General features: G+C 36.4%; 2 protein-coding genes across 5 annotated transcripts; both read left to right on the top strand.

Annotated features, from left to right (window-relative positions):
* Window positions 1–646: 646 nt before the first annotated feature.
* Window positions 647–7,249, top strand: LOC137960036 (uncharacterized). 2 transcript variants are annotated; one of them, XM_068807491.1, is made up of 7 exons: window positions 647–1,148; window positions 2,548–3,306; window positions 5,023–5,378; window positions 5,569–5,780; window positions 5,863–6,119; window positions 6,213–6,391; window positions 6,666–7,249. In XM_068807491.1, the coding sequence occupies exons 1-7, from the start codon at window positions 902–904 to the stop codon at window positions 6,747–6,749; spliced, it is 2,094 nt and encodes a 697-aa protein (XP_068663592.1). In that variant the 5' UTR covers window positions 647–901; the 3' UTR covers window positions 6,750–7,249. The 2 variants fall into 2 exon arrangements, with proteins under 2 accessions (XP_068663592.1, XP_068663593.1); XM_068807492.1 differs by lacking the exon at window positions 647–1,148 and adding an exon at window positions 1,530–1,614.
* Window positions 7,250–7,913: 664 nt separating this feature from the next.
* On the top strand, window positions 7,914–22,350 carry LOC137960361 (ubiquitin carboxyl-terminal hydrolase 27). Of its 3 annotated transcripts, XR_011114145.1 has the most exons (13): window positions 7,914–8,069; window positions 8,377–8,451; window positions 8,569–8,913; window positions 10,048–10,171; window positions 11,620–11,720; window positions 11,806–12,039; window positions 12,823–12,891; window positions 13,018–13,149; window positions 13,235–13,372; window positions 18,865–18,927; window positions 19,019–19,318; window positions 19,418–19,555; window positions 21,867–21,944. XR_011114145.1 is itself a non-coding variant. In XM_068807962.1 (12 exons), exons 3-12 carry the CDS (start codon window positions 8,620–8,622, stop codon window positions 22,113–22,115), a joined length of 1,704 nt encoding a protein of 567 aa, XP_068664063.1. In that variant the 5' UTR covers window positions 7,917–8,069; window positions 8,377–8,451; window positions 8,569–8,619; the 3' UTR covers window positions 22,116–22,350. The 3 variants fall into 3 exon arrangements, 2 of the variants coding, with proteins under 2 accessions (XP_068664063.1, XP_068664064.1); XM_068807962.1 differs by lacking the exon at window positions 19,418–19,555 and having other exon boundaries at window positions 7,917–8,069; window positions 21,867–22,350; XM_068807963.1 differs by lacking the exon at window positions 19,418–19,555 and having other exon boundaries at window positions 7,918–8,069; window positions 12,823–12,895; window positions 13,022–13,149; window positions 21,867–22,350.
* Window positions 22,351–23,870: the final 1,520 nt, after the last annotated feature.

The following is a 23,870-nucleotide window of genomic DNA, read 5'->3' as shown; positions in this document are numbered from 1 at the left end:
CAAATATTCTAACACCATTATAACAATTTGATTTTTTTTGGAAAATAGTTGACTCCTTTGGAAGGGGTTGATTCATTGTGTATTTCCTACCTCCTTCAATGGACTGCATGTAGTCGACTCATTTGTAAAAATTTAGATTTTTTAGTATGAATGCTATCAGATAATTATAAAACATGATCAATCATACAAAACACTGCATAGCCACTTATATAAAACACAATCGATCAATCAATAAACTTTCTTAGAGGTTAAAAACTTGTAGTTTGATGCCTCGATCGTTCAACAGGAAAACTTAAAAAATATAGCCATTATACATGATTGATTAATCATATATTTCTAGCGTTTTTTTGTAGAGTTTCATAAACATGCAAAAAATTGCTAATTTAGTTGGGAAAGATATAAATAGGTTTCTTAACGTGTAGTGTGAATCTTCATTTTATTTTTTTGAACCCTGTAATTATTCATCTTGTGATGAAAAACTGATCGTGCTGTGAGATTTTGTCATTTGAGCCTTTCTCCGTCCTATTTACCGGAAAAACGAAAAAGTTAACAGATTAACGACTCCTGTCCGGGACCGCCATTTGTGTCTACAAAGGGGCCACTTTCGGAATCTTGAAATCGTACTCCCACGAACACAGGCATTTAATCGGCTATCCCTCGTGCTGTTCTCCACTCGGACTCCTCATCTTCTTTCCAGTCTCCGATTAGAAAAACGAAAAAAAATGGAGCCTCAAGCAGATGCTGCAATGCCCAAAAATCTATTATAAAAGGAAGAAGAAACAGAGATCTCTTGTACACTCTTGTTCAATGGCGAAACGCAGACCTTATAAACCCTAAAGTGTGGAAATCCTCCTCCCTTCCCTGAGATCGTCTCTCTGTGGCCGCGGAAAACAATGTTGGAATGGCTCAGTACAGACAATCAGGTACGGAGAGGTTTGGAGTTCGAGGACAGGATTTTCATCTCGGTAACGGAGGCGCGGACCAGATCGGACTTGTCGGATTTCGGGCCCCTTACAAGCATGGACGCATCAGGCGGTTCGCGCGATCCGATAAGAGCTGGAAGGTCTCAATCAGCGCGGTCGTTGTCATTCTCGGCCTCGTGCTAGTGGTTACCGTCTTTGCGTACAATTACATTTCCGGTGATAAAGGTCGGTTTCTCATTTGATTGAATTCCTGTATTTTTATTGTGTCATTGTACAAGATAGTCATGAAAACTTGTTGGCTTGTTTAGTTCTGCTACTGGATCTGTGGGAAAAAGCTGCTGAACGTTGGAGTTCTTCATGCGATTATTTCCATTTTTTTCTCCTTTCAGTCTCTTTTAGTCGCCTGGCTGTTTTCAGTTCACGTGTACCATTTTGAAGTGACCCTCTGTTCTTATAATTTCATTTCGTTAAAACTGCCGGAATATGTGTTACAGGATGGAAGGTCTTCTTTGCACTACGGTATGACCATTACCGGAAGTGTATGGAAGATTTGTGATCTATTGGCAGAGAAAGAGTTACTTGGTTTTGATAACTGCTCAAGTAAAGTGCAGTGAGAGTAATATGCTAACGCTGTGTGGATGTTCGAGTTTTTTAAGGCTCCTTCTGGAGAGACCATAAGGGGCATCATTGAGTAAGAAAAATGAGAGGAGGATATACATAAGGAACAAGATCATGCGAGGATCAGTTTGCTTTTGAAACTTGTGACTATTAAAGGCATCAAATAGTCTTTCTTCATATGATATATCAGATAAATTTCCTAATTTCATCACTTTATTTCTAATTAGTTTGGCATTTTTCTTTAGTACATATGTTAGAAGCCATTAAGGCATATATGTACACGGCATATGTTTTCATCATATAACTAAAAAATTGGAAAAAAATGGGTATTTAGTTGTTTGGGAAAAATATATGCAGGCTTTGGATGCAGATTCTTATCTGGTACAAATTCTTAATTGTAATATTTAAACAATAGGAAGTCACATTAGCCTCTTTCCTATATGCAGTATAGATTTTGTCATCAGTAAAGACAGCCAAAATGATTCTTGCTACTCATCACTCTCTCTCTCTCTCTCTCTCTCTCTAAAAAAAAAAGAGATTCTTGCCAAAGGATACATATTATGTCTAAATTAAGTGTGTCATTTCTTGTTGTTACTAATTTAATTGTAATAAAATACTTTGAGGTCATTTTCCAAAAAACATAAAATTGAGACTATTCAAAATTTTAAATTACTAGAGATAGTTTTATTGCATCAGACTTGCAAACACTACCTTATCTTGTGAACTCTAAAACTGCAAAATTTCTCATGATTCTCATACTTTTGTATTGGTCAGAAGCTGCCTTACTTTAATATTTTGGCAAGTCCTAAATGATGTTTATAAGATGCCTTTGTCTTGTTGTTGTTGTTGTTGTTGTTGTTTTCTTTTTTTTTTCTTTTGTAGAAACGATCAAATGAGTTGTCTTGTCGATCTTTCTATCTGTTTGTTCCATTTTTTCAAATTTATTTTCGTCAAATTGGTATTTTTTCTATCTGTTTAATATTTTCAAATTGATGCAAACATGCAGAATTTCAAGGACATGATGTCACCCGGGGTACTGAAATGGAGGCTTTGCCACATTCAACTCTGGCTACGAGGGATAAAGTTCTTAAGTTTGGTCAGGGGTCTGTACATCATGGCCGAGATTCCAGGTACTGGGACCGAGATGACAGGAGAAGGGACAAAGGTTATGATGAAAATGCCTCAGAGTTCACTACTAATGATAAAATCAATGAATCTCCCAATAAAGGGAAAATATTAGAATATGATAAAAGTGAAAGGAGAAAATATCAACCAAGGGATACTCTAAAGCACCTATCTAATGTAAGAACCACAGGGTTGTATAATGAAGCTGGACGTGATGAACTTAAACATTATGAAAAAGAGTATGAAGCATCTCTGAAGGAAGTCAGAAAATCAGGTGGTGATAATAGTCATGATCATAGCATGTCCGATGATGAAGATAAGGACATTCGGAATGAGGAGATAGATTCTTTCGATGAATATGACGATGGTAATGACTTACAAGATTCCCATGCTGAAGAATCTGATGATGGAATACATGAGAATGATGATAAGCCAGATGCAAGAAAAAATCAGGAAGTTGAGAATCTTGAGGAATTCTCAGCCAATAAATCTGAGAAAGATCCTTCTACTCCATCCAAGAAGCTAAATGGTGTCCAATTGGAAGCAAGGGAGAGCAGCATTGTTGGTGAATCTTCCAAGAAATCTTCCTCTGTTAAGAAGTCGGACTCGAAAAGAAGAGGGAAAAAACGGAAATATTCGGGTAAGTGTTTTTCTCTCCCTCTTTCCATATTTTGGCAGATCAATAAGTTCTACACTTCATGTTAACTTTTTTTTTATCAAGAGCTGATAATTTTTTACAATAATTTCATTTATCAACTTCATTCCCAGTGATTTGCTGTCTTGTAAAGAACTGGTTCAATCCCCTAATAAATTAGCAAGTCAAGGGAGCCTGCCAATTCACGTTGCTTACTAGCAGTGTGCAAATTCTCTGTTCATCAAAGAGATATCAGTTTGATTTTTAAAAGAGAAATCCATCTTTTGTTCTTTTGTTTAAATTGAAGCATCTTTTGGTTGATGAATGTATTTGGAAGGTTTGGATTGTGCTTTCATAGAATAGATACAATGTAATTGACCTGACACAAGATGGATGATTTTAGAACTAATAGCTAAAAGAAAGCAAATAAAATAAAAAGATAAAGAACTGATAGAACCCTTTTAAGTATTATCCAACTACTTAAGCACTAACAGTTGTTTGGTGTGTCATATATCGATTGGAGGCTGAGATTTCAAGGATGTTCTGTGTGATCTATTATCTATGAATGCTTTTTACAGACTTGAAACTGAAAATAATCCTTTTCTTGTAATGATCCTTGGACTTGCATCTATGCTACACTTATTCTTCCAGGGTAAACAGTGCAATCTATTCCCAAGTTTGAATTATGTGGAAAAGTAACATCATAAATCTGTAATATTGTTGGAATATTTTCCGGTTCCTTCTATAAGCAATACCATTCTTTTAGCTTGTATCTACCCTTGTCAACGAGTCAACATTCAATTATTTTTATCATTGTAGTGAGTACTGTACACCACGGGAATCACTTCTTGCACTGAGTTTGCTTCATTCTACATTGTTACTGTTATTCTGAAACCTCCTGTCTAGGCCACCATGACCTGATTTGATTGTTTTGTTATTGGAAAACCAATATTACACTTCAACTAGCTTTGTCATTTGTTGCTTGTTGTGCCTGTGATATTTTTCCTTTTCAAAAGTTTCCAGTCAATGGCCTTTTTGTTTTCTGTTTGTTTATGGTAATTTTATGTGTACTGCCCTTTTGTTGTACTTTCACAGAGATTTACATCAGGAAGAAACTACTAGTGACATGGCAGTACTTACTCTCTTTGTGGTATCTCAACATGTTTTACTACTAGTACATTATGGTAGTTTATTATCACTTTACCACAAAAATTCTTGGTATGTTATTACTACAAATAGTAATGAGTGACAGTTAATTTAGGTGTATATAAATTTACTTTAGAGTGCCAAAAGGCCTTCATCTCTGTTCTGTGTTAATTTCTTTTGATAAACTAACTTCATATTATGCCTAAAAAAACTTCATATTATCAATTTTCTTCTCACCAATCTAAAAAAAATGTTATTGGTTTTCTTGGAATCAAAATACTTCATTATAACCAATTCAAATGGAGTATACTAAAGTATGTGTCATACTTCCCTTTGCCCTTTGCCCTTTGCCCTTTGCTTTTTTTATAGGTTTTTTTGTTTGTTGTTTACTGAAAAATATGTTTGCTTGTTCACAAAACTTTAAGATTTGAAACTTTCTAAGTTGTGACTGTTATTCTATTGTCCATGGGCTTGGACCACTTGTATTTTTCAATTTTTTTATAGTCAGTTGATATGCGTTCTAAATTGTACTATATAAAAATGCCTGACATGTTGAATGCTATCTAATTTTCTCAGGTTCCACTTGTGAGATGAAGTTCTTGAACTCTACAGCCCAACTAGTTGAACCCCTACAGAGCCGAAAATTCACTAGATTTTCCTTGCAGTATACTGAAACTGTAGATCATCCCCCTGGTGTGGAAAATTGGGAACCAAGGTTTGGTGGGCATCAAAGCCTTCAAGAAAGAGAAGAATCGTTTTATGCTCGTGATCAGAAAATAAATTGTGGATTCATTAAAGGCACTAAAGAATCATCAAGTACTGGATTTGACCTGGCAGAAGATGACATCAAATTTATGCATAGCTGTCATATAGCTGTATCCTCTTGCATCTTTGGAAGCTCAGACAACATAAGATCCCCTAACAATAAAATGGTGAGAGCAAAAAAAAAATAATCATGGTTTAGAGTCCTCAAGTCTCTAGTCTCCATGTTTGTTGTTTTTGGTTGCTGATTAAATTCCTTTAGTTCTTATTCAGATCTATGCAGCTTCTGTCAGATTTTATGACAAAAGCATGATTCATATGCATGCCAGTGGTCTGAATTTTGTATTATGTGTATTTCAGGTCACACGATTGTCAAGAAAAAATGTCTGTTTTGTAATCTTTATCGATGAAAGTACACTTCAAACTTTGGCATCTGAAGGCCAAAATGTTGACAGATCAGGATTCATTGGTTTGTGGAAAATTGTTGTAGTGAAAAATTTACCTTATGATGACATGCGCAGAGTAGGAAAAATACCAAAATTTTTGACACATCGGCTTTTCCCTTCTGCAAGGTAATTCCTCAACCAATTCCCCCCCACCCTCCCAATGTCAATATCTTTCTAGTCTGACTTGGACATTATAGTTGTTCTCCAGGTATTCAATATGGCTAGACAGCAAGTTAAGACTCCAGAAAGACCCTCTACTCATATTGGAATATTTCCTCTGGCGGAAAAATTATGAATATGCCATTTCGAACCACTATGATCGTCACTGTGTATGGGAAGAGGTGGCTCGAAACAAGAAGTTAAACAAGTTCAATCACACTATTATTGATCAACAATTTGAATTTTATCGGGCTGATGGGTTGAAAAGATTTAATGTCTCTGATCCCAACAAACTTCTGCCTAGCTGTAAGACTTACATCAGTCTAATGGATTTATGATTTTGTTAATTAATTTTATAATGGATCTGATAGGCTTCTGATGTCTCTGTGATGCAAACAGATGTGCCTGAAGGATCTTTCATTGTGAGGGCACACACACCGATGTCAAATTTATTCTCATGTCTCTGGTTCAACGAGGTGGTTCGCTTCACTCCTCGTGATCAGCTAAGTTTTGCATACACATATTTGAAGCTGAGAAGGATGAACCCAGAAAAACCATTGTATCTCAACATGTTCAAGGTACGGTCTCTTACTGTTACTATGATGCTATAACACATCCATGCTCAGTTACTAGATGGTAATTTGTGGTGCATGTCTATCTATAGGCTCACCACCTTATTATAATTGTTATAATTCTGATTATGTGTTCATAAATTATGGCACTCATCTTATGGGAGTCACTGTTATAATTCACTAGTTTTTGCATGGTCCATCCATGTACCCGTGTCACAAGCATATTAGCCACTTGGAAGCAGCTGTTGATCTCCCCATTTATTTGCTGATCTGATTGCAGGATTGTGAAAGGAGATCTATTGCGAAACTATTCCATCACAGGCCAGAAAATAAGAGAACAATTCAATCACAAGCAGCAGAGTGAAATTTTGGTCCAATATCAAAAGCTTGGTCCATTTTGATTTTCTTCGGCATGCTCACACTTGAAACTTGGGGCGCGGTAGATGTCCACTTATCCAGACATCAGCTTCTCATACACAAGTGCAGGTTTGGTTAAGATAGTTCACAGCTTTGGTTTGGGATGGAAATGGCCAGCATGCTCAACACCGAGTAACAAGTAAAATGAGTTAATGCTTTGTTTTCATTGTGGCCCTGAAGTTCTTGGTCATCTGTATGCTATATGTTTTTTACTCCTACATGTTCAATCGAGCTCTCGTCATTTCTATTTATTCTGGTAAGCCATTATTGTTATCTCTTTTTTTTTTTCTGTCACACTTGTATGATATGTAAGCATTTTTAGGTGTTAGAAACTGAAATCGTTCCTTTAGTGTGCATTCTCTGTGCCTTAAAGGAAGGTTTTGGTGTGGTTCCTCTAGTCCAGCTGTTTTGGCTAAGTCGTTATGGTCATTCTTGTTTTGTTTCCGTACTGTCTCGGTCTTCTCCTTTGATCTTCCCAAAAAGCTAAGTACTAAATCTTCTTGTTATCCCATCAAATAACAGTTCCACAAATTTATTTAATTAGAGTATGCTCTGGTTTCCTACACAACTGTGGCATGGATAAATTGGACCAATTCTGTATGCGTGGATTAAAAGGGTTGCAGACGGTGCAAGGGTTATGTTGTTTAATTGTTCGATTGTTTTTTGTATTTATTTTGTTACTCATTTTAGTTAGAAAAGGCAAAGAGGTGTTTTCTTACTTGCATATTTACTCAAAATGGCGAAGAGGCAATTCTGGATAAAATTTTATTTTCTCATGTTTCTCTTATGGGAGTAATTATATTTATGTTCTTAAAACATTATATACCTTAGATTTCATGTTAATGTCTGTACTCAGTAAAACAACAAAATTACTTAAGCTTTTAGTTAATAGTCAACAATCACCTTGGATACTAGGAAAATCAAGACGCTACCCTGAGCCCCTGAGGTTGAGTGGTAGTGTGAGGGAGAGAAGAAACCATATTGGGAAAAGGATACTAGATCCAAACGACACATTTAATTAAAAAAGAAGAAGAAAAAAATCACCTTCGACGATTTTCTACGCAGAGTAAGCACACTAATGCTGAATTACTTTTAAGTGAATTAACAGTCGCTGATAATCTCTACGAAGGCTTTCTTCCTCGTATAAGGGAGTAGTCTCTGTAATCTAATTAGGCTCACGGTGCTCTCCGCTCAAAACGTTACACTAATTACTTGAAGATCAGTTCATATTCTAGGGCTTTAGATTGAACTTTCTCCGCTTCTCTCGGTAAGTCTTCTCATCTATTTCGGTGCTGATAATCTCTGTGTAGCTTTCTTAATATGCTCTCCCGCGTAAGAACAACGCTGGGAATCTGACAGATGGTATACTGAACCAACGTTCTGGATTCGTAGTTCCGTAGTGTCAATATCCCTTCTTTGGTCAAGTACTTTTTCTTTTGAAATGGTAATGGACAAGTACTTCGAGTAAGATGATAACTTTTGGGTTTGAAAAAACTGAATTTGGGAAGATAATAGCTGGCTTTTGGTCTTCAGTTCTTGCCTTTCTTGGTTGTCAGACATTTTTATGCTTGCAGAAAAACTCGACTCACCTTGGGACATTTGCGAACTCTGCCCTTGAGTGGCCAAAAACTTGTTCCAGTCGACAACAGGTAAATAATAATGGTTTCTATGGAAACGTCTTTAGAAGCTTCTTAATTTTCTCTAGCTTCGGTATCATTTCCAATTTCGGACATTCATTTTTCTTGATGTTATCTTTCCTGTTTCAGTTGTCATTTGAAAGCTACTGTCAGATGTTTTGAGTCCTTCAACATAGTACTATGAAATCTAATGGAAAGACAAATGTCTGTCGTCTCATTCACACATTCAAGCACGACTCGCATGGATTGTTCAGTTTCAAGAATATTTCACCCTCTCATTTTCCTTTTCTTGTGGCTGGTATACTGGGGGCCGGAATGGGGGTTGCCAGTTTGTTAGTAGCATGGAAAGATGGCAGTGCGAGATGGTTTCATTTGGGATGGATACTTCAAGGACGAGATTCTGCTGAAGAGTTACATTTAGTGGCCGGATTAAAAAATCTTGGCAATAATTGCTTCATGAATGTTATTTTGCAGGTATCAATCATCCACAGATAACCCTGTGATTTTTTTACTGTAATTTCAACTCAGTTCTGATGCTTGGACAAACTGTGGTGCATTTGTTACGGAGAATATGTGCTATTGTGGCTACCAATGCTACTCAGATTCATATTGTGTGGCAATCAATGGATGCATTTTTTTATTTTTTTTTGAATGTGCAATCAATGAATGTATTGTTGTATGCACAATTTGGATTCCCACCACAGCATAAGGATAAACTTTTAGGTTCATGGTTGGCTTTCAGTTGAGGTGCTTCTATTTGTCAACTTTGCATGCATGTGAATGTGTATGTCCTTCAATCGGTAATTGCTGAAAGTATATCAAATAGACCATGCAAGTCTGCAAGTTTCCTTCCTTGCACGACAATCGCATGGTCCTTGAATGGTGTCATGGTATTCATAGGCCACTAACTGTTCAGCACTTAGAGGCATTGTCAGATAATTGTGTTTCTTTGTATTATAGATACACACTTGTTTTTTGCAATTGTTATACTTCAGAGACCCTCCTAATTTTGGAAGATTGCATTCCATCCACTGTGGCCTATGGCGTTGACTGAATATATTTTTTGGGGAAGCATTTCTGGTAATCTGCTTTTCGTTCAAATTTTCTTGTGAAATTAGATAATGCATTTACATCTTGATCTGTAAGCCTACTGGTCGCTGATGGTGTTTAATTAGACATATTTTCTTGATCATGATTTCTATGGTGTTACCTAAATGTCAAAGTGCAGTCTTGTGCATGTTATTTATATGTTGGTCACCTAAACATACAAAGAGGTCTTTATTCAGTTCTCCTATTGGTGACATTGTTCAAATGCAACTAAGTCATCTTACCTCTGTAAGGATTTTGACCATAGGTATAGCTTTTCTTTGTTATATTATGGTGGAGAGTGGGTGAATGGGACTTAAACCCTTAAATTCCTGAACGAGTGAGCTTAATCCATTCTGTGATCTTTCATAACATGCTTATATATCTTTATTTCATAGTCTCTGTCTTCTTTTTCTGAATTTCAAATTTTTTATTTGCCTAGAAACCCAGTGGTAAGTGAATATTGACAATTGAGTTTCACGATTCCTTGTATGGATCTTTAAAGTTGGAAACTTTAAACAGGCTTTGGCTAGCTGTTGCTGCTTCCATTCTTATCTTCAAAATATAATTGGGGCTGACGATTTGTTGGCCGAAGGAAGGCTTGAAAAATTGCCACTTACCCTAGCTTTGGCTTCTCTTTTGGAAGGTAATCATTACTGGGGACCTGAGTTGTGCACGGATTGCTTGACAAAATCACTGATGTGGATGAGTCAATTGGTGTTTTGTGTTTGGTTTTCTGAAATTTCATTCATTTCTGAAATAAAAAGGGAACATATAATAGAATACTACCTTTTTACAGAACTATTACTTTTTTATTTAAAGTTCCGATTTGATGCATCATGCGAACCGAGCTTTGACACACATACACCCTCTCTCTCTCTCTCTCTCTCTCTCTCTCTCTCTTTGATGTCAACGTGGAATGAAAATACACAGTAAAAACCAAGTTTGCATTTCGTATCTGTAGAGAAAACAAAAGTCCAGCAAGTTTTCACTTCAATTGGACTCTGACCTAGAAAGAATTGCTGTAATTCTGTCCTAGGGATTGTAAATCCATCCTAAACTCGAAAGGAATTGAGACTGCAAAGGAAAATACTGCAAATTTTATTGAAATTCGTATCTGAAGTGTGGAAGAGGTTTAAGATGAGGGTATTAAACCCAACAGCTTCCTATTCCTTTACAAAATGTCTCTTTTGCCATTACTTAAGTTTCCTCCCTTAAAATTATGACACCTTTAACTTTTCTTCCCTTCAAATTATAAATATGCCACCTTTAATTTAATAACGAATGCACCTATCAGCTAAGAACTTAAAAGCAGAAATAAAGGCATACATAACCCTGCCAACTAAAGGCAAATAACCAAAATACCCGTTTGTGCAGGAAACTAACTCCTTTGGGCATTAATTTTTTCTTCAAACTGTTCATGTTCCACCCCCGTTTCTTTTGGCATTTCATGTCCCATCTGTTGCTTCTTAATTACATTTGGAATGCATCTCTCTCTCTCTCTCTCTCTCTCTCTCTCTCTGTTCCTTTCTTCATGTAATTCAGCTAACTATATCCAGGATAGACTTACACATATATAAGGTCCTTCTCTTGGCTTGTTTTGAGTATAATGGAGCTAATGGAATGGGCCAGGGGCAAAAGAGTCATGATCGTGACAGGAAAACCTAATATTGTTGTTATAATGCATGCTTGTATTCCTTTGGGCAACAGATGTATTAGTACTGCATTGGTCTATATTTGAATTTGATCTTGCCTACAAATCCTTCTCAAAAGCCCAAAAAAAAAATTATATTTGTAAAAATGACTCATCCAGTGTATGGACCATCTTTTGAAAATATTTAAAAATAATCCAGTACAGTTGACTCATTAACTGAAATTGTTCAAATTTCCTTGAGAGACTATTTGCTATTATTTATTATGAGAATCTTGCTTGCTTGGCTTTATGACTTGGGTGAACTGTCTGTAACAATAAAACATATATGAAGCTTTCTTCTGTATATCATGAATAAACTCTTTAGTGTGGATAAACTGACAAGATGACAAGGAAGCATACCAATCACTGAATTCATTGCCTCACAAGTTACTGGTTCACAGATTTAAGTGAGATTCAGAATGATCGAGCTGTAGCAAGTCCTCAAAGAGTTATTCGGGCAATTGGCATTTATGTTACTACCTTCAACTTGACAATGCAGCAGGTAGTGTGATAGGAGCGTTCCTTATTTAGTTCATTTCTTGTGTTGAGAAGGATTGCTGCCTTACATTTTGCTTCCTACATTGTAGGATGCTGCAGAAGCACTGCTACATCTTTTGTCATCTTTAAAAGAGGAACTTTTGGAATGTTATGAGCCACGACATGTTTCTTTAGCAGATGTTCCTGTTTTTCCGGCTGGTAGAATTTCAAATAGAAAGAGTTGTGAAGGTGGAAGCGAATGGACCAGTTGGCAGCAGCATCTCTTTGGGCCATTAGATGGGACCTTAGGCAGCATTTTAACTTGTAAAACATGCACATTTCAGGTAGATGGACCTTGTGAATACTTCTCTGAAACTACTAATTTAATTGGTTATCTACATGCAATATGAAATGGAAGAGTTCAGATTTAGTTGAGTTAGGTAATCTAGGGTTTGGCTTAGTATCAAGCCTGACCAGCCTTTCACGTGGAAGGCAACCTGAGCTCTTAGGGCTGAAAATTAGCTGAGGTAAGATGACCTGGATTTCCTTCATGTATTTTGGTTTTTGACTTTGTTTCAGCCTTTGTAGCAAGCATTCTGTCCTCACCTGTGCTGGTTCATACTAGCAAAAATGGTTGATAAGAGGAAGCTCAAGATCAGAGGCAGGGTTCAGAATATGGTGTTGCTGGGTGTAGTGAGCCTGCCTTGTATGTAAATTCCAATTTGAGTTTACGTGGTCATTGATTGGTGAGCTAGGTCAGCTTGTTGGCAGCCCTTACCGAACTTTATAACCATATGACTGAGCCCTGGGTTGATGGTTCGTAATTTGGGCCTACTTGTGAGTAGATTAGTGAGCTAGGTCATGTTGATTGCTGCCCTACCTAAACTTCATAAACATATAACTGAACCAATGATGATTTTTCATAGTCCATAAACTTGTGTCATCCATACAGTTCAGCTCTCTGACCCTTATCTTGAAGTGAATTTGTGAAAGAAATACCTTGAAGAAAAAACTTGTTTGAAGTTCTTAAATTACTCGATGGTTTACTATTTTTGTTCATTGAATAGGTTGAACTCTTTGTCTAGGAGTTGAATATTTATTGTGTTTTTCTTCTTTTCCATTTGCAGTTGTCAATGGACTTCGAGTTTTTCCACTGCTTGCCTGTGTCACCAGTGCTGGATAGGAATGGATTGATTGTCTGTAGAGTTGCTCTTTTTTTACACCTTTTACTTTCTTTTCATCCTAGACTTGTATTACTTGTGATTTTTTGTTCCCTAATAATGTTCTCCTACGTTTTTTTTTTCCTTAACAAATTTTCCTAGATAGATGGATGTGCAGTGGAGGATTGCCTAAAGAAATTCACTTCTTCTGAGTATATAGAAAACTACAGCTGCAGTCGTTGTTGGCATATTGCAGGAATAAAATATTTATCTCATACATTAGAAGGAAATGAGGTGCTTTCATTTGGATGTGCTCTCATTATAATCTTTTAGTACCTCAGAGTTGCATCTAAATTGTTTGCACTGCAATATTATCCAGACAAAAATTGAAAAGCTTAGACACTGTGCAGACCCTGATTCTTGTGATTGCAAGAATATTTTCCGTTCAGAAGCAGTGGCATGGCCGACTATTTATTCCCATGCTCGTAAACAACTTTGCATTGGCCGGTCTCCAGAGGTATGGCAACCCTCCATACACAATCTTTTGCACATTCAATATTTGTTGTTGTTTTTATATGCATAAAATCTTCTTCTGATTGAAGAGTTAAACTAAAGAAAAAACAATTGACTAAGATTTATGTTAAAAAATATAATGAAGATCATTTTTTTTTCTTTTTACGTATGCTGTAGTATCTAGAGTTTACATTATCTCATTCAACATGTTTAGATGTGCCTTTAAATTAATTTTTATATATATATTTTGAGCATGTATTTGAGGAGATATAAGGGATTATGTGTATTTAAGTGAATAGGGGAAATTTTATAAATGGTATCTATCTTACTTAATTAAAGGGAAGGAGATTGTGCACAATCCCCAAGGAGGCTCTTTTCCAAAAGTCTCTTCATTCATCTCTTCTCTCTCAATTTCTCTCTTCTTTGTTTTTACCCTTTTTCATGGTATCCGAGCAGGTAATCCTAGTTTGACAGCCTTTTTTCCTTTGTATTTTAACCCTATTAAGGATTTTGACTTTATGAGGAAGGGTCTTGAAGTTCATGTGCCCTACTGATTGGTAAAAATCCATCTTTTTCCCCTTTTTTTCTGCCATAACCATAGGATTGTTGGTTTATATTGCCTTTAGTGCAGTTTAATTATGATATAGAGATCATTTCAAAAAAATAATTATGGTATAGAGCCCTAGAAGGATTCACTGTTGAGGGTTTCTGCCCTTTTGCTTGGTGTGCAACCTAATACTAGGTTTTTTTTACTGTGTCACCCTATGGAAAGGTGACATCAGCCCTGGACTGTTAGCTTTGTGTTATTCTTGAGTGTGAAGTGACTCTATATTGATCAACTTGGGTTTGCACAAGCATTGCATAAAACTCTAATTATTTGTGAAGTGGGGCCTACCTATTCTGAGCACCTGGCTTGTTAGCTGAAGTTTTTAGTTGCTGAATTGTGATTGTTTTGATTCTCATGGCTGATTCTGGCGAGATATACACCCCAGGTAAGGAATTTTGATGGAAAAGATTCTATTGTGAGAACTTTGGAGAAATTGAATGGGCAGACATATTTTAACTAGTATAAATCAGTACGGATGTATTAAAGGCCAAACAAAAGTCCAAATATATCAGAGATGATCCCCTATGCCTATGAATGATGATTGGGAGGTAAAAGACTTTCAGGTTATAAACTGGATGATTAACAGTGTCGATTTCAAATCGAGGAATTAAATTATGAGTTATGAGACCGCAAAAAAGATGTAGATGTCCATGGAGTCCTTGTTGTACAAGAGAGCAATATATCTTGAGTGTATGAGTTATATACCATCTTTTTCAGTCTCAAGAGAGGTAACAAATCTGTTATAGAGTATGACAGTGAATTTCTAGGGTGTGGCAGGAGATAAATATATATCATCCGTTTACTATTGATGAAAAGAAATTAAGAAAGCAACAAAGCCAGTTGTTGGTTGCTAAATTTTTTTATGGTCTGGGTTAAAAAATTTGATGGCGTGAAGGCGCAATTACTTGCTTCAGAAGATGTACCTACCTTGTCAACTACATTTAATAGAATCATGCATGCTAAAACTACTATTATACCCAAAAGTGGTAAAGGAGTTGAGATGGTTGATGCTTCTACACTTAATACTTCTAGTTTCACATAATCTTCTTGAGGTCGTGGTAGTATATATAGAGCCAATGGTAGAGATGGACTTAGACGAGGTCAAGGTTGAGGTGATGGTAAATTTGAGAGAAAATATAATCATTGTGGTGAATCCAACCACTTCTTTAACAAGTGCTGGATCAAGTTTGGTAAACCAGCATGAGCGAACTCATCTATTCAAGATAATAGTGAGATTCCTGTTGAAGTGGTAAGCAATATTATACTAGGATCATATGATGAAATGCACCAACTAGTACAACGTATGGCTCAATTGACCGTTGCCTCTTCCTCGACATTTATGATTAAGACTTCCACTCCTACAACCACTCTTGCGAGTACAGGTACATCAACTCTCGATGTACGTTCGTTATCCCCTTGGGTTCTCGACTCAGGTGCCACTACCCAAATATTAGGTATATCATCCTTGTTCTCTAACTTGAAAGAGTCCTTTGATATTAAACATGCCACCGTGGCTGATGGTTCTATTCATCAGTTCAGCACCGTAGTTCCATTCTCCTTTATGTCTCTTTAGTTTGTCTTATTTGTTCCTAAGTTTCCTTTGAATTTGTTATTTGTTGGTTAACTCTTTGAGTATATGAATTGTTTTGTTACATTTTATCCCTCTCATTGTGTGTTTCAATCTTACGACAAGGAAGACGATTGGTTCCGTATGTGAGAGAGGTGCATTAAATTATCTGGAGAGCCGCTCTCAATAGCAGTCACTGGATGCTACAAATTCTAAAGGTTTACCTCTACAGTGGCACCTACGATTAGGTTACACTTCTCCAGCAAAATCGGTTCAACTTTTTCTAGTATTTCTTTCCAATCTTTGAATTCAGTGTAACTCATGGCAGCTGGGCAAACATCACTGGACACTTTCTCCATTAAGTCATTCTAAGAGCAGTCGTTTGTTTGACATTGTTCATTTTGATGTTTGGTGTCCTTGTCCTGTGACTAGTACATTTGTTTACAAGGATTTCCTTTCGTTTATTGATGATTTCAATAGATGTACTTGGGGTATCTCCTACAAGAGAAGTGCAAAGTATTTCATGTATTTCAAAATTTTATAATGAAATAAAAAATAGTTTGATACATCTATTCATGTACTTTGCACTGATATCTAGAATTCATGAACCAAAAAATTGATTTTTTTTGTCAAGAACATGGGATCATACGTCAGTCATCCTGTGTTTTTACTCCGCAACAAAACGGTGTGGTTGAATGCAAATATCGTCACTTATTAGAAATGACTCGTATGTTCTTGCATATGAATGTACCCAAATTTTATTGGGGTGATGTTGTTCTTTTTGCATGCTTTCTTATTAACAAGATGCCTTCTTCTGTTCTTGGGGGACAAGTTCCCATACAGATACTGATGTCATTTGTTACCTTAGTCCCATGTCTCCTCTCGTGTATTTGGGTATGTTTATTTTATTTTATTTTTTGAATGAAGTGAGAATTTGGGTGTGTTTGTTTTGCATATGTGTTTAGTTCTTCCAGAGATAGACTTTCTCATCGTGCAGTTAAATGTGTTTTTTTGGGATATTTTCGTATGAAGAAGGGATGCTAATGCTTTTGTTCTTCCACTAAGAAGACATTTTGTGCCTACAAACGTGATAGTTTTTTATGATACTCCCTTCTTTGGTTCATCCACCATAGACACATTTCCTTCTACTCCTAGTCCAGAAATAGTTGTTCCAACTCCTGTGGAGGAGGTTCCTAGTTCTTCATTTGGTGCTATTGCTGAGAAACCAGTGCATGTATATAATAAACGACGAGTGAGTCAACATCAAGCTTCAGTTCTTTCTCACAATGAATCATGACTCACCCTCGTCTGTGGATCTTAAGGTAAGTGATCTACACTTTCCTATTGCTCTTCGGAAAGGTACCCGTTATCCTATTTCAAACTTTGTTTATTTAATTCGTTATCTGATCAATATAGGCGGTTTGCCATGTCTCTCTCTTCTTTCAGTAGTCCTTCTATGTAGGATGCTCTATCATCTCCTCACTAGAAGTAGACTATGGATGTTGAGATGGCAACACTATTGTACAAAGGGACCTGGTACTTTTGTGATCCGCTACCTGGTGCTACAATTGTTGGTTGTAGATGGGTCTACACAGTGAAATATAATGCTGATGGAACTACTAAGAGATACAAAGCTCGGTTAGCAGCCAAGGGCTACACACAGACATATGGGGTGGATGTCTTTGAGACTTTTCTCCAATCAGTGAATTGATGTAGGTAAATGTGAGGAAGTTTAATCTTCAAAGATATGAACCTATGACTATATACTGTGATAATCAAACAACCATATTTATTGCCGGGAATCCAGTGGCCTATGAGAGAGTAAAACGTATTGAAGTGGATTGTCATTTTATTTGAAATGTAGTGATGAAGAAAGAAGTTGTCACTCCATATGTATAGTCTGGTGTTCAAGTTGGAGATATGTTTACCAAAGCTTTGGGTACACGAGAATTTTTTGTAACAAGATGGGCCTTCTAGATATATATGCTCCAATTTGAGGGGAAGTATTAAAATATAATAAATGGTAGTTTTTTGTCTTTTTACATATGCAGTAGTATCTAGAGTTTACATTATCTCATTCAGTATGTTTAGATGTATCTTTAGATTAATTTTCATATATTTAATTTGAGCATATATATTAGGAGATATAAGGGATTGTGTATTTAAGTCAATAGGGTTATTTTTTTAAATTGTAACTATCTTACTTAATAAAAGGGAAGGAGATCGTGCATGATCCCCAAGGAGTCTTTCTTCCAAAAAGTCTCTTCATTCATCTCTTCTCTCTCCTCTCTCTCTTCTTTATTTCTTACCCTTTTTCAGTTTCATTTGGCAAGGCTCTTTGGAGCCCTTCTTCTTCTTCTTCCTCTTCCACTTACAAAAAAGGCTCTTTAGAGCCCAAAAATTGCTCTCTCAACCAATGAGCTACTTGTGAATTGTAATGTTCAAAAGTGTTTTGGTTAGCTTTCTCTGTGAAAAAGCTAATCTTTTGAAGAGGAAAAAACTACCTCTTTGGTTAAGGTCTAAAATAATGCTTCTCCAAAAAGGATATTTTTTCTTTTGGAAATAGCAAATAATAAAATTTTATTGGACAAATATATACTTATTTTTTTATGAAGTATTTGACAGATATATGCTTATAATACTAAAAAAAATCATACATATACCTCATAATATATAGTTGACATAATAGAGAACTTACATTTAACATAGGCCTATAAATCTTATGTGGGATGCACCAAACAAATCATACACCAAATGGACTACCTAAAATGGGTCTACACATTTGAGACGGGGCCCACTAATACTACAAATCGGTGGGCCCATAACCTATACTTAAAAATTGTATGCAATTGTTATATTTATTTTGTTGTAGAACTTAAAATAAAAAGGGTATTTTAGTAATCTATATTTTAAAATGTCTTGATCTATTATATTTATTTTATTGTAAATCTTAAGCAATTTAGGGTATTTTAGTAATTTTTCTTAATAGGTCTTGTAAAATTACAACTAAACTTAATACATTGTAGTCTACTCTTTTAAAATAGTTGTAGAAAAACAACACTTCTTCTTCTAAAGAGGTATTTACTGGGAAGACATCTTTGATAATGGCCTTCTCAAGAAGGTCTCTATAGAAGAGGGGGGGCCAAAGGCAGCCTAAGGACCTAAATAATCAATAAAATTCCTCTTCCTGAAAAACAAAAAACAGAAAATTGCATTTCATAAAGCAATATTTCTCTTATTTACTTGGAAACGGACATTTTACTTTTTGTGATGAAGGTTTGTGCTATAAAACTAGATCATAACAATAAGTTTCTCTTTACAGATTTTATGCCTTCATTTACAACGTGCATCAATGAGTTTAAACGGAGAACTAGTCAAACTTCAGGTACTTGAATCCTGATTTGTCTTCGCTACCAGGACTCTTGGAGAGCTTCATTGCAGCCCATTCATATGTAACAATGGTTTTTTTGTTATAGGGCCACATTTCTTTTCCATTAGTTCTGGACTTTTCCCCGTTCACTGCTGCAGTTATTCTTGGAGAAGATACTCTCGAGAATGACACACAGATGCATGTGAAAATTCCTCAGAGAAAACCATGGTTCCCACTTTTGAACCAGTTTAACATGCAAGCTGAAATGCTGCCATATGTATCCGGATTGGTTGGAGAAGGCCTTTCTGCAGATAAGATGTTGAATATATCTTTGGGCAGCAAATGCCTCAAGACTCTTGATAGGGAACTATCAGCCACCAATGCAGACTTTTCCTGTAATACCAAGGTTAGTTTGGTTCTGGAAGTTAATCATTGATGTTTTATTGCTAGTGGCTAGCCATGTGTGATTTTCTTGCACTCGGGCTTTGACATTTGTGTCTTACAGATGTCTAGTCCGAACGTTTTGCTACTATGGAATTAACTGGTGACTCAACTCAGTCCTATCAGATTTTGCCCAGTCCGAGTCGAGTCAGACTTGCTGAAAGTTGGTCCAGTAGTTAACTTGGTGTCGCAAACTGTGAGAGTCAGTAAATGCTTTATTTATCTATTTTTTTGAATGGGGATTCCTTTTTTTTCATTTAAAATATTTTCCTTCGTGAAACCTAACATTATGTGTAAAAAATAAAGATGAAAGAGGATTGAGAGAGAAATAAGAGAAGGAGAGAGGAGAAGGAATTCAGAAAGGGAGCTAATTGGGAGTGTTCCCGTCAGGAGTTGTGCACGACCTCCCAGGGTTTTGTAACTTAGTGAAAAATGTGTAAAAGGACATAAATGCCCCCTATATACTTACTTGCCTATAACTCCCACATACAGACCTCCAAATTACATGAAGTTGCATCTATAGACACATCTGCATATCCGGATCAAGATGGTGTCATCACTAGGCATTACATACAGTATAACATTACCAGATTACCCCTCATGTCATTTTCCAACATTATGATTTAATAAACTTGTTATGCCTATGCATGCTAAAATGACATTCCTTATGTGCATCCCTCAATAATTGTGTCTTGATTAAACTCTCTTAAAATACAATAGGTAAGATGATAATAACTTTACATATACCACTAAATTTTGCTTTCAAGTGATCGTCTACTAATATCTTTCAGTTTATAATTCAATTATGTAATCATAGTTCAGATTTTAGAAAAGTTTTGAAAATCTTTAATATAAAGGGCCCACATGATTAATACCTTATAATTCCAATTGATGACCACAAAGGTTCCGTTATGCCATCAAAACCATTAGTTTACATAGGTACAGCTTTGGTTAGAAGGTAGATTTGTTAAATTGAAGAGAAAACTGATCTGATCAAAGGATTGAGTGCTTCTTAATTTGACATATGTTTTTTTTACTTCTTATAATCTTACTGATACTTTTGACGAAAGTAGTATCAATATTATCTTAGTGGGTTGAAGTTTTATTTTTCATTTTTAGCTCAATTTTTTAGATTTATTTTTTCACTTTTTTTGGTTCATTTTTCAGATTTATTTGATTTCTTCAAACTTGTATCAGATCGGTCAGGTGAATGAAGTTAATCCTGACCCAGCCCTTTCTCAAAGTTTTTAATTCAAAAAGTTGGTAAAGGGGAAAACCCAGCTAACTTAGCCAGTTCAACTGCTAACCATGAGTGAGTGAGTGAGTGAGGGGGGGGGGGGGGGGGGGTTGTGAAGGTTGGTCCGCGTGTCTCCATCTCTCTGGCTAATTAGTGAGGAGCCCCTGCCTCCCCAACATGCCAGAGAAACTAAGAAGCCATGGAGGGCGTGGGAGTCTGAATCCCCCATCACCTGTTCATAACTGCCAACCATGGGAATTGGCCTGGTCATTGGACTTGGTGGGGGGCAGAACCTGTCTTCATCTCTCCGGCAGGTAGGTGAGGAGCCTTTGCCTCTGAATGGCAGCAGGGAGGCAAGGGTCCCTCCCCCACATGCCAGAGAGACTAAGAAGCCATGGAAGGGGGTTCAGACCTGTTCATCTGCTCCTCTTTTTTTTCTTTTGGTAGTTGGACCTGTTGACTTGGACTTGGCAACTGACCGTGTCAATGGCCGAGTTAGGTGTGATGTCATTGGTGAAATCTTGATATCTAAGGGCTTGAGCTCTTTCTTTGTTTTCCTTTCTCTTTTTTCTCCTTTTCACTTCTGGCCATTTTGGCATCAATCTCTCTTTTTTATAAATGTGCTTTTATTATTTTTCTTTTATTGATTAACACTATCCAATTTGTTCATTGGGCTTTTGGCTGGGGGTTTATAAAGTGTGATCTTGGGTTCATGTCTTGCCACAGTAATTTAGGATCAACATTCAACAAAAAAATCATGAACCAATTTATGAAAAAGAAAAAGATGTCTTAAAGTGTCACACAGAATTTACCGTTACCTGAGTCAATCTTTCTGTGTTATCTATTACAAACCGTATCAGATGATATGTCTCACATTTAAGGGTGCAACGTCCAGTCCGGAAAGCCCAGAGAAGAAGTTAGTGGATATTTAGACTCCATTGGTAACTGTTTGCAGGTTGTTGCCACTTATGCAGCAAGGTGTGCACTTCAAGTCATTAAGCACATCAATTTTCTTTTCTTTTTTTCTAACGAAAACACTACTAATTTTTAAAAGGCAAAAAATTAAAAATATTTCAGAAATTGGAAATAAGTTGTCAGAGGGTAAAACCTGTCCGAAGCATCAATAAGAGAAGAGGTAAAAGATATGGCAACAACTTAAAACTCTTTGGATGGGTCTCATTTTCTTCTTATTGTCACTCTTGTGATGGCTGGGTTTTGGTCTCATACCCTTACTGAGCTGTGGTGACTGGTGTCGGCTTTATATGTTTGACTTCAGGTCCCTCAACATCAATCCTTAGACAAAAAGAGGTGCATTTACCGTCTTGTTTCAGTTGTGGAACACTACGGTAAAGCTGGAAGCGGGCATTATGCAGTTTATAGGAGCATGAAACATGAAACACAATCAACCAATCCTGGTGGCTTTTGTTGGTTTTATATCTCAGATGCTGAAGTTTCAAGTGTACGAGAGGAAGTGGTACTTGGTGCAGAAGCAAGCTTGCTCTTCTACGAGAAAATTGACACTTGAAAGCTGGTATCCTTCGTATCATTAGAGAATGAAGTGTACCACATCTTGTACACTACTTATGTTTTCACATTGATACTGTGCTTGGGTTTCAACATCGTGTTTCAGATATCTTGTTCCTCTAAAATTACCATTTGAAAGAAATTAAACAGCACAGTAGATCGACAGTGCAAAGCTTGCATATATTCATACAATTAACTAGGTTTAACTTCTCTCAAATCATTATAGAAAAAGATGTTCAAATTACTGATAAAGGATGAGAAAGGTTCAGTTACCTTGTTAGTTGCATTTTCATGTTTTGCTTGTTCCCATCTACACATGAACCTGGGCATCCACCTTGTGTTGGTCTAACATGGATATCATAATGAATGTTGACCATGGCACAAGTTTCACTGCTTTTGGTAAGAACATGTTTTTTCATGGAGTGCAAGATTATTGAGAACGAAATACATGTCCTTCTGGTGGGTTTATCAAAAGCACAATACAGTATGCTTTTATTTTTGGAATGTAATATTGTCTGCTTGATACTTTCATTTGTTCAAAACTGCATTAGGATATTTGGATGAGGTCAAATTATAGTATGCAGATAAGTTTTTTACCTTAAGTAATGTTCGGGATTTGGTCCACTCTTTAGACTTTACTTGGCTGTTGTTCGACTCAGGTTGTTCCACCTTCATGTCAGCCCAAAGAGAAATCGCTTAGAAAATACCTCCTAACATAGTTATCTTCCTTCCTAGGTTTTTGTATTTTCAGATTTGGTACTCAATAGGCTTCTATACAACCACAGGAAAAAGAAAGATAAAAATCTATTCTAGCAGAAAATTGCTGCTTTAGACACCATAGATGCTCATTTTTGTCATACATTGATAATGTTTGTTTGCAAGTGTTTCTATTTATCTTGCATGTGGTCTCAACTTCTCATATGGGAGATCGTCTATGATGAATAAAATTTTGTTCTTCAATGCCAATGCATCAGAAAGTAGTATGCTCCCCCTGCCAATTTCCATTTGTTTTCTTAAACTGCTTCCTAATAATTAGTTAACTTGTTTTAGGGGCCTAAGAATGTCTCTTTTCCTACTCGTGGTCATTTTGGTCCTCCATGCTAAAATGTGAGGTGAAAGGGAAGTACTTTGTAGATTAGAGACATCACTGGAGTTAAAATAGCAGGTAAGAAAGAAGGTAGTTTCCTTGCCTCCCAAGGGAAAATCTTGATAATGATAGAGTTTGGGTGCTTAGAATTTTCTGAACAGCTGTAGATTTTACAATACTTACTACCCAGATTCTGTCTCATTACCAGCATAAAGCAAAATCATTCTTATGATGTGGCTGAAGTGTTAAAGAGATTGTTTTTCAGCCTCCTATTTTATTACATCAATAAGAGTTTAGCTGAAGGAAAAGGAAGTAAGAAAAACCTCAGTAACTGTATTTTACTTGAATACATTCACAGCACAGCATTACTTGGAAAGCAAGAATCAGAATCCATTAGATTTAAGGTATTTCTTACAAGTCAATTTGTCTGTAAACTCTGGAGAGATCTCCTCTCTAAGTACGAAATGTACTGTGATTACATGGTTGTTGCAGCAACTCACCTGTAAATCTCCATCTTGCATTGCTTCAGTTTCAGATAAGAGGTCCCATAGATGGTGGCACTTAGAAGTCACACAAGGAGATGGGTTTCGAATCTTTTGAATACTCCACTTGGACTTCTGTCTCTGGGTCAGTAAGTATGAGTTAAGCAGACACGAAAAGCTTCTGTCA

The sequence above is a fragment of the Aristolochia californica genome, unplaced genomic scaffold (assembly GCF_029961685.1).
Source record: "Aristolochia californica isolate CCGP_79_NKW_82.1479 unplaced genomic scaffold, dmAriCali1.0.hap1 SCAF_3, whole genome shotgun sequence".
Lineage (NCBI taxonomy): Eukaryota > Viridiplantae > Streptophyta > Magnoliopsida > Piperales > Aristolochiaceae > Aristolochia > Aristolochia californica.
Note: the sequence above shows the minus strand (reverse complement) of the source record. Positions and strands in the feature narration are given on the sequence as shown.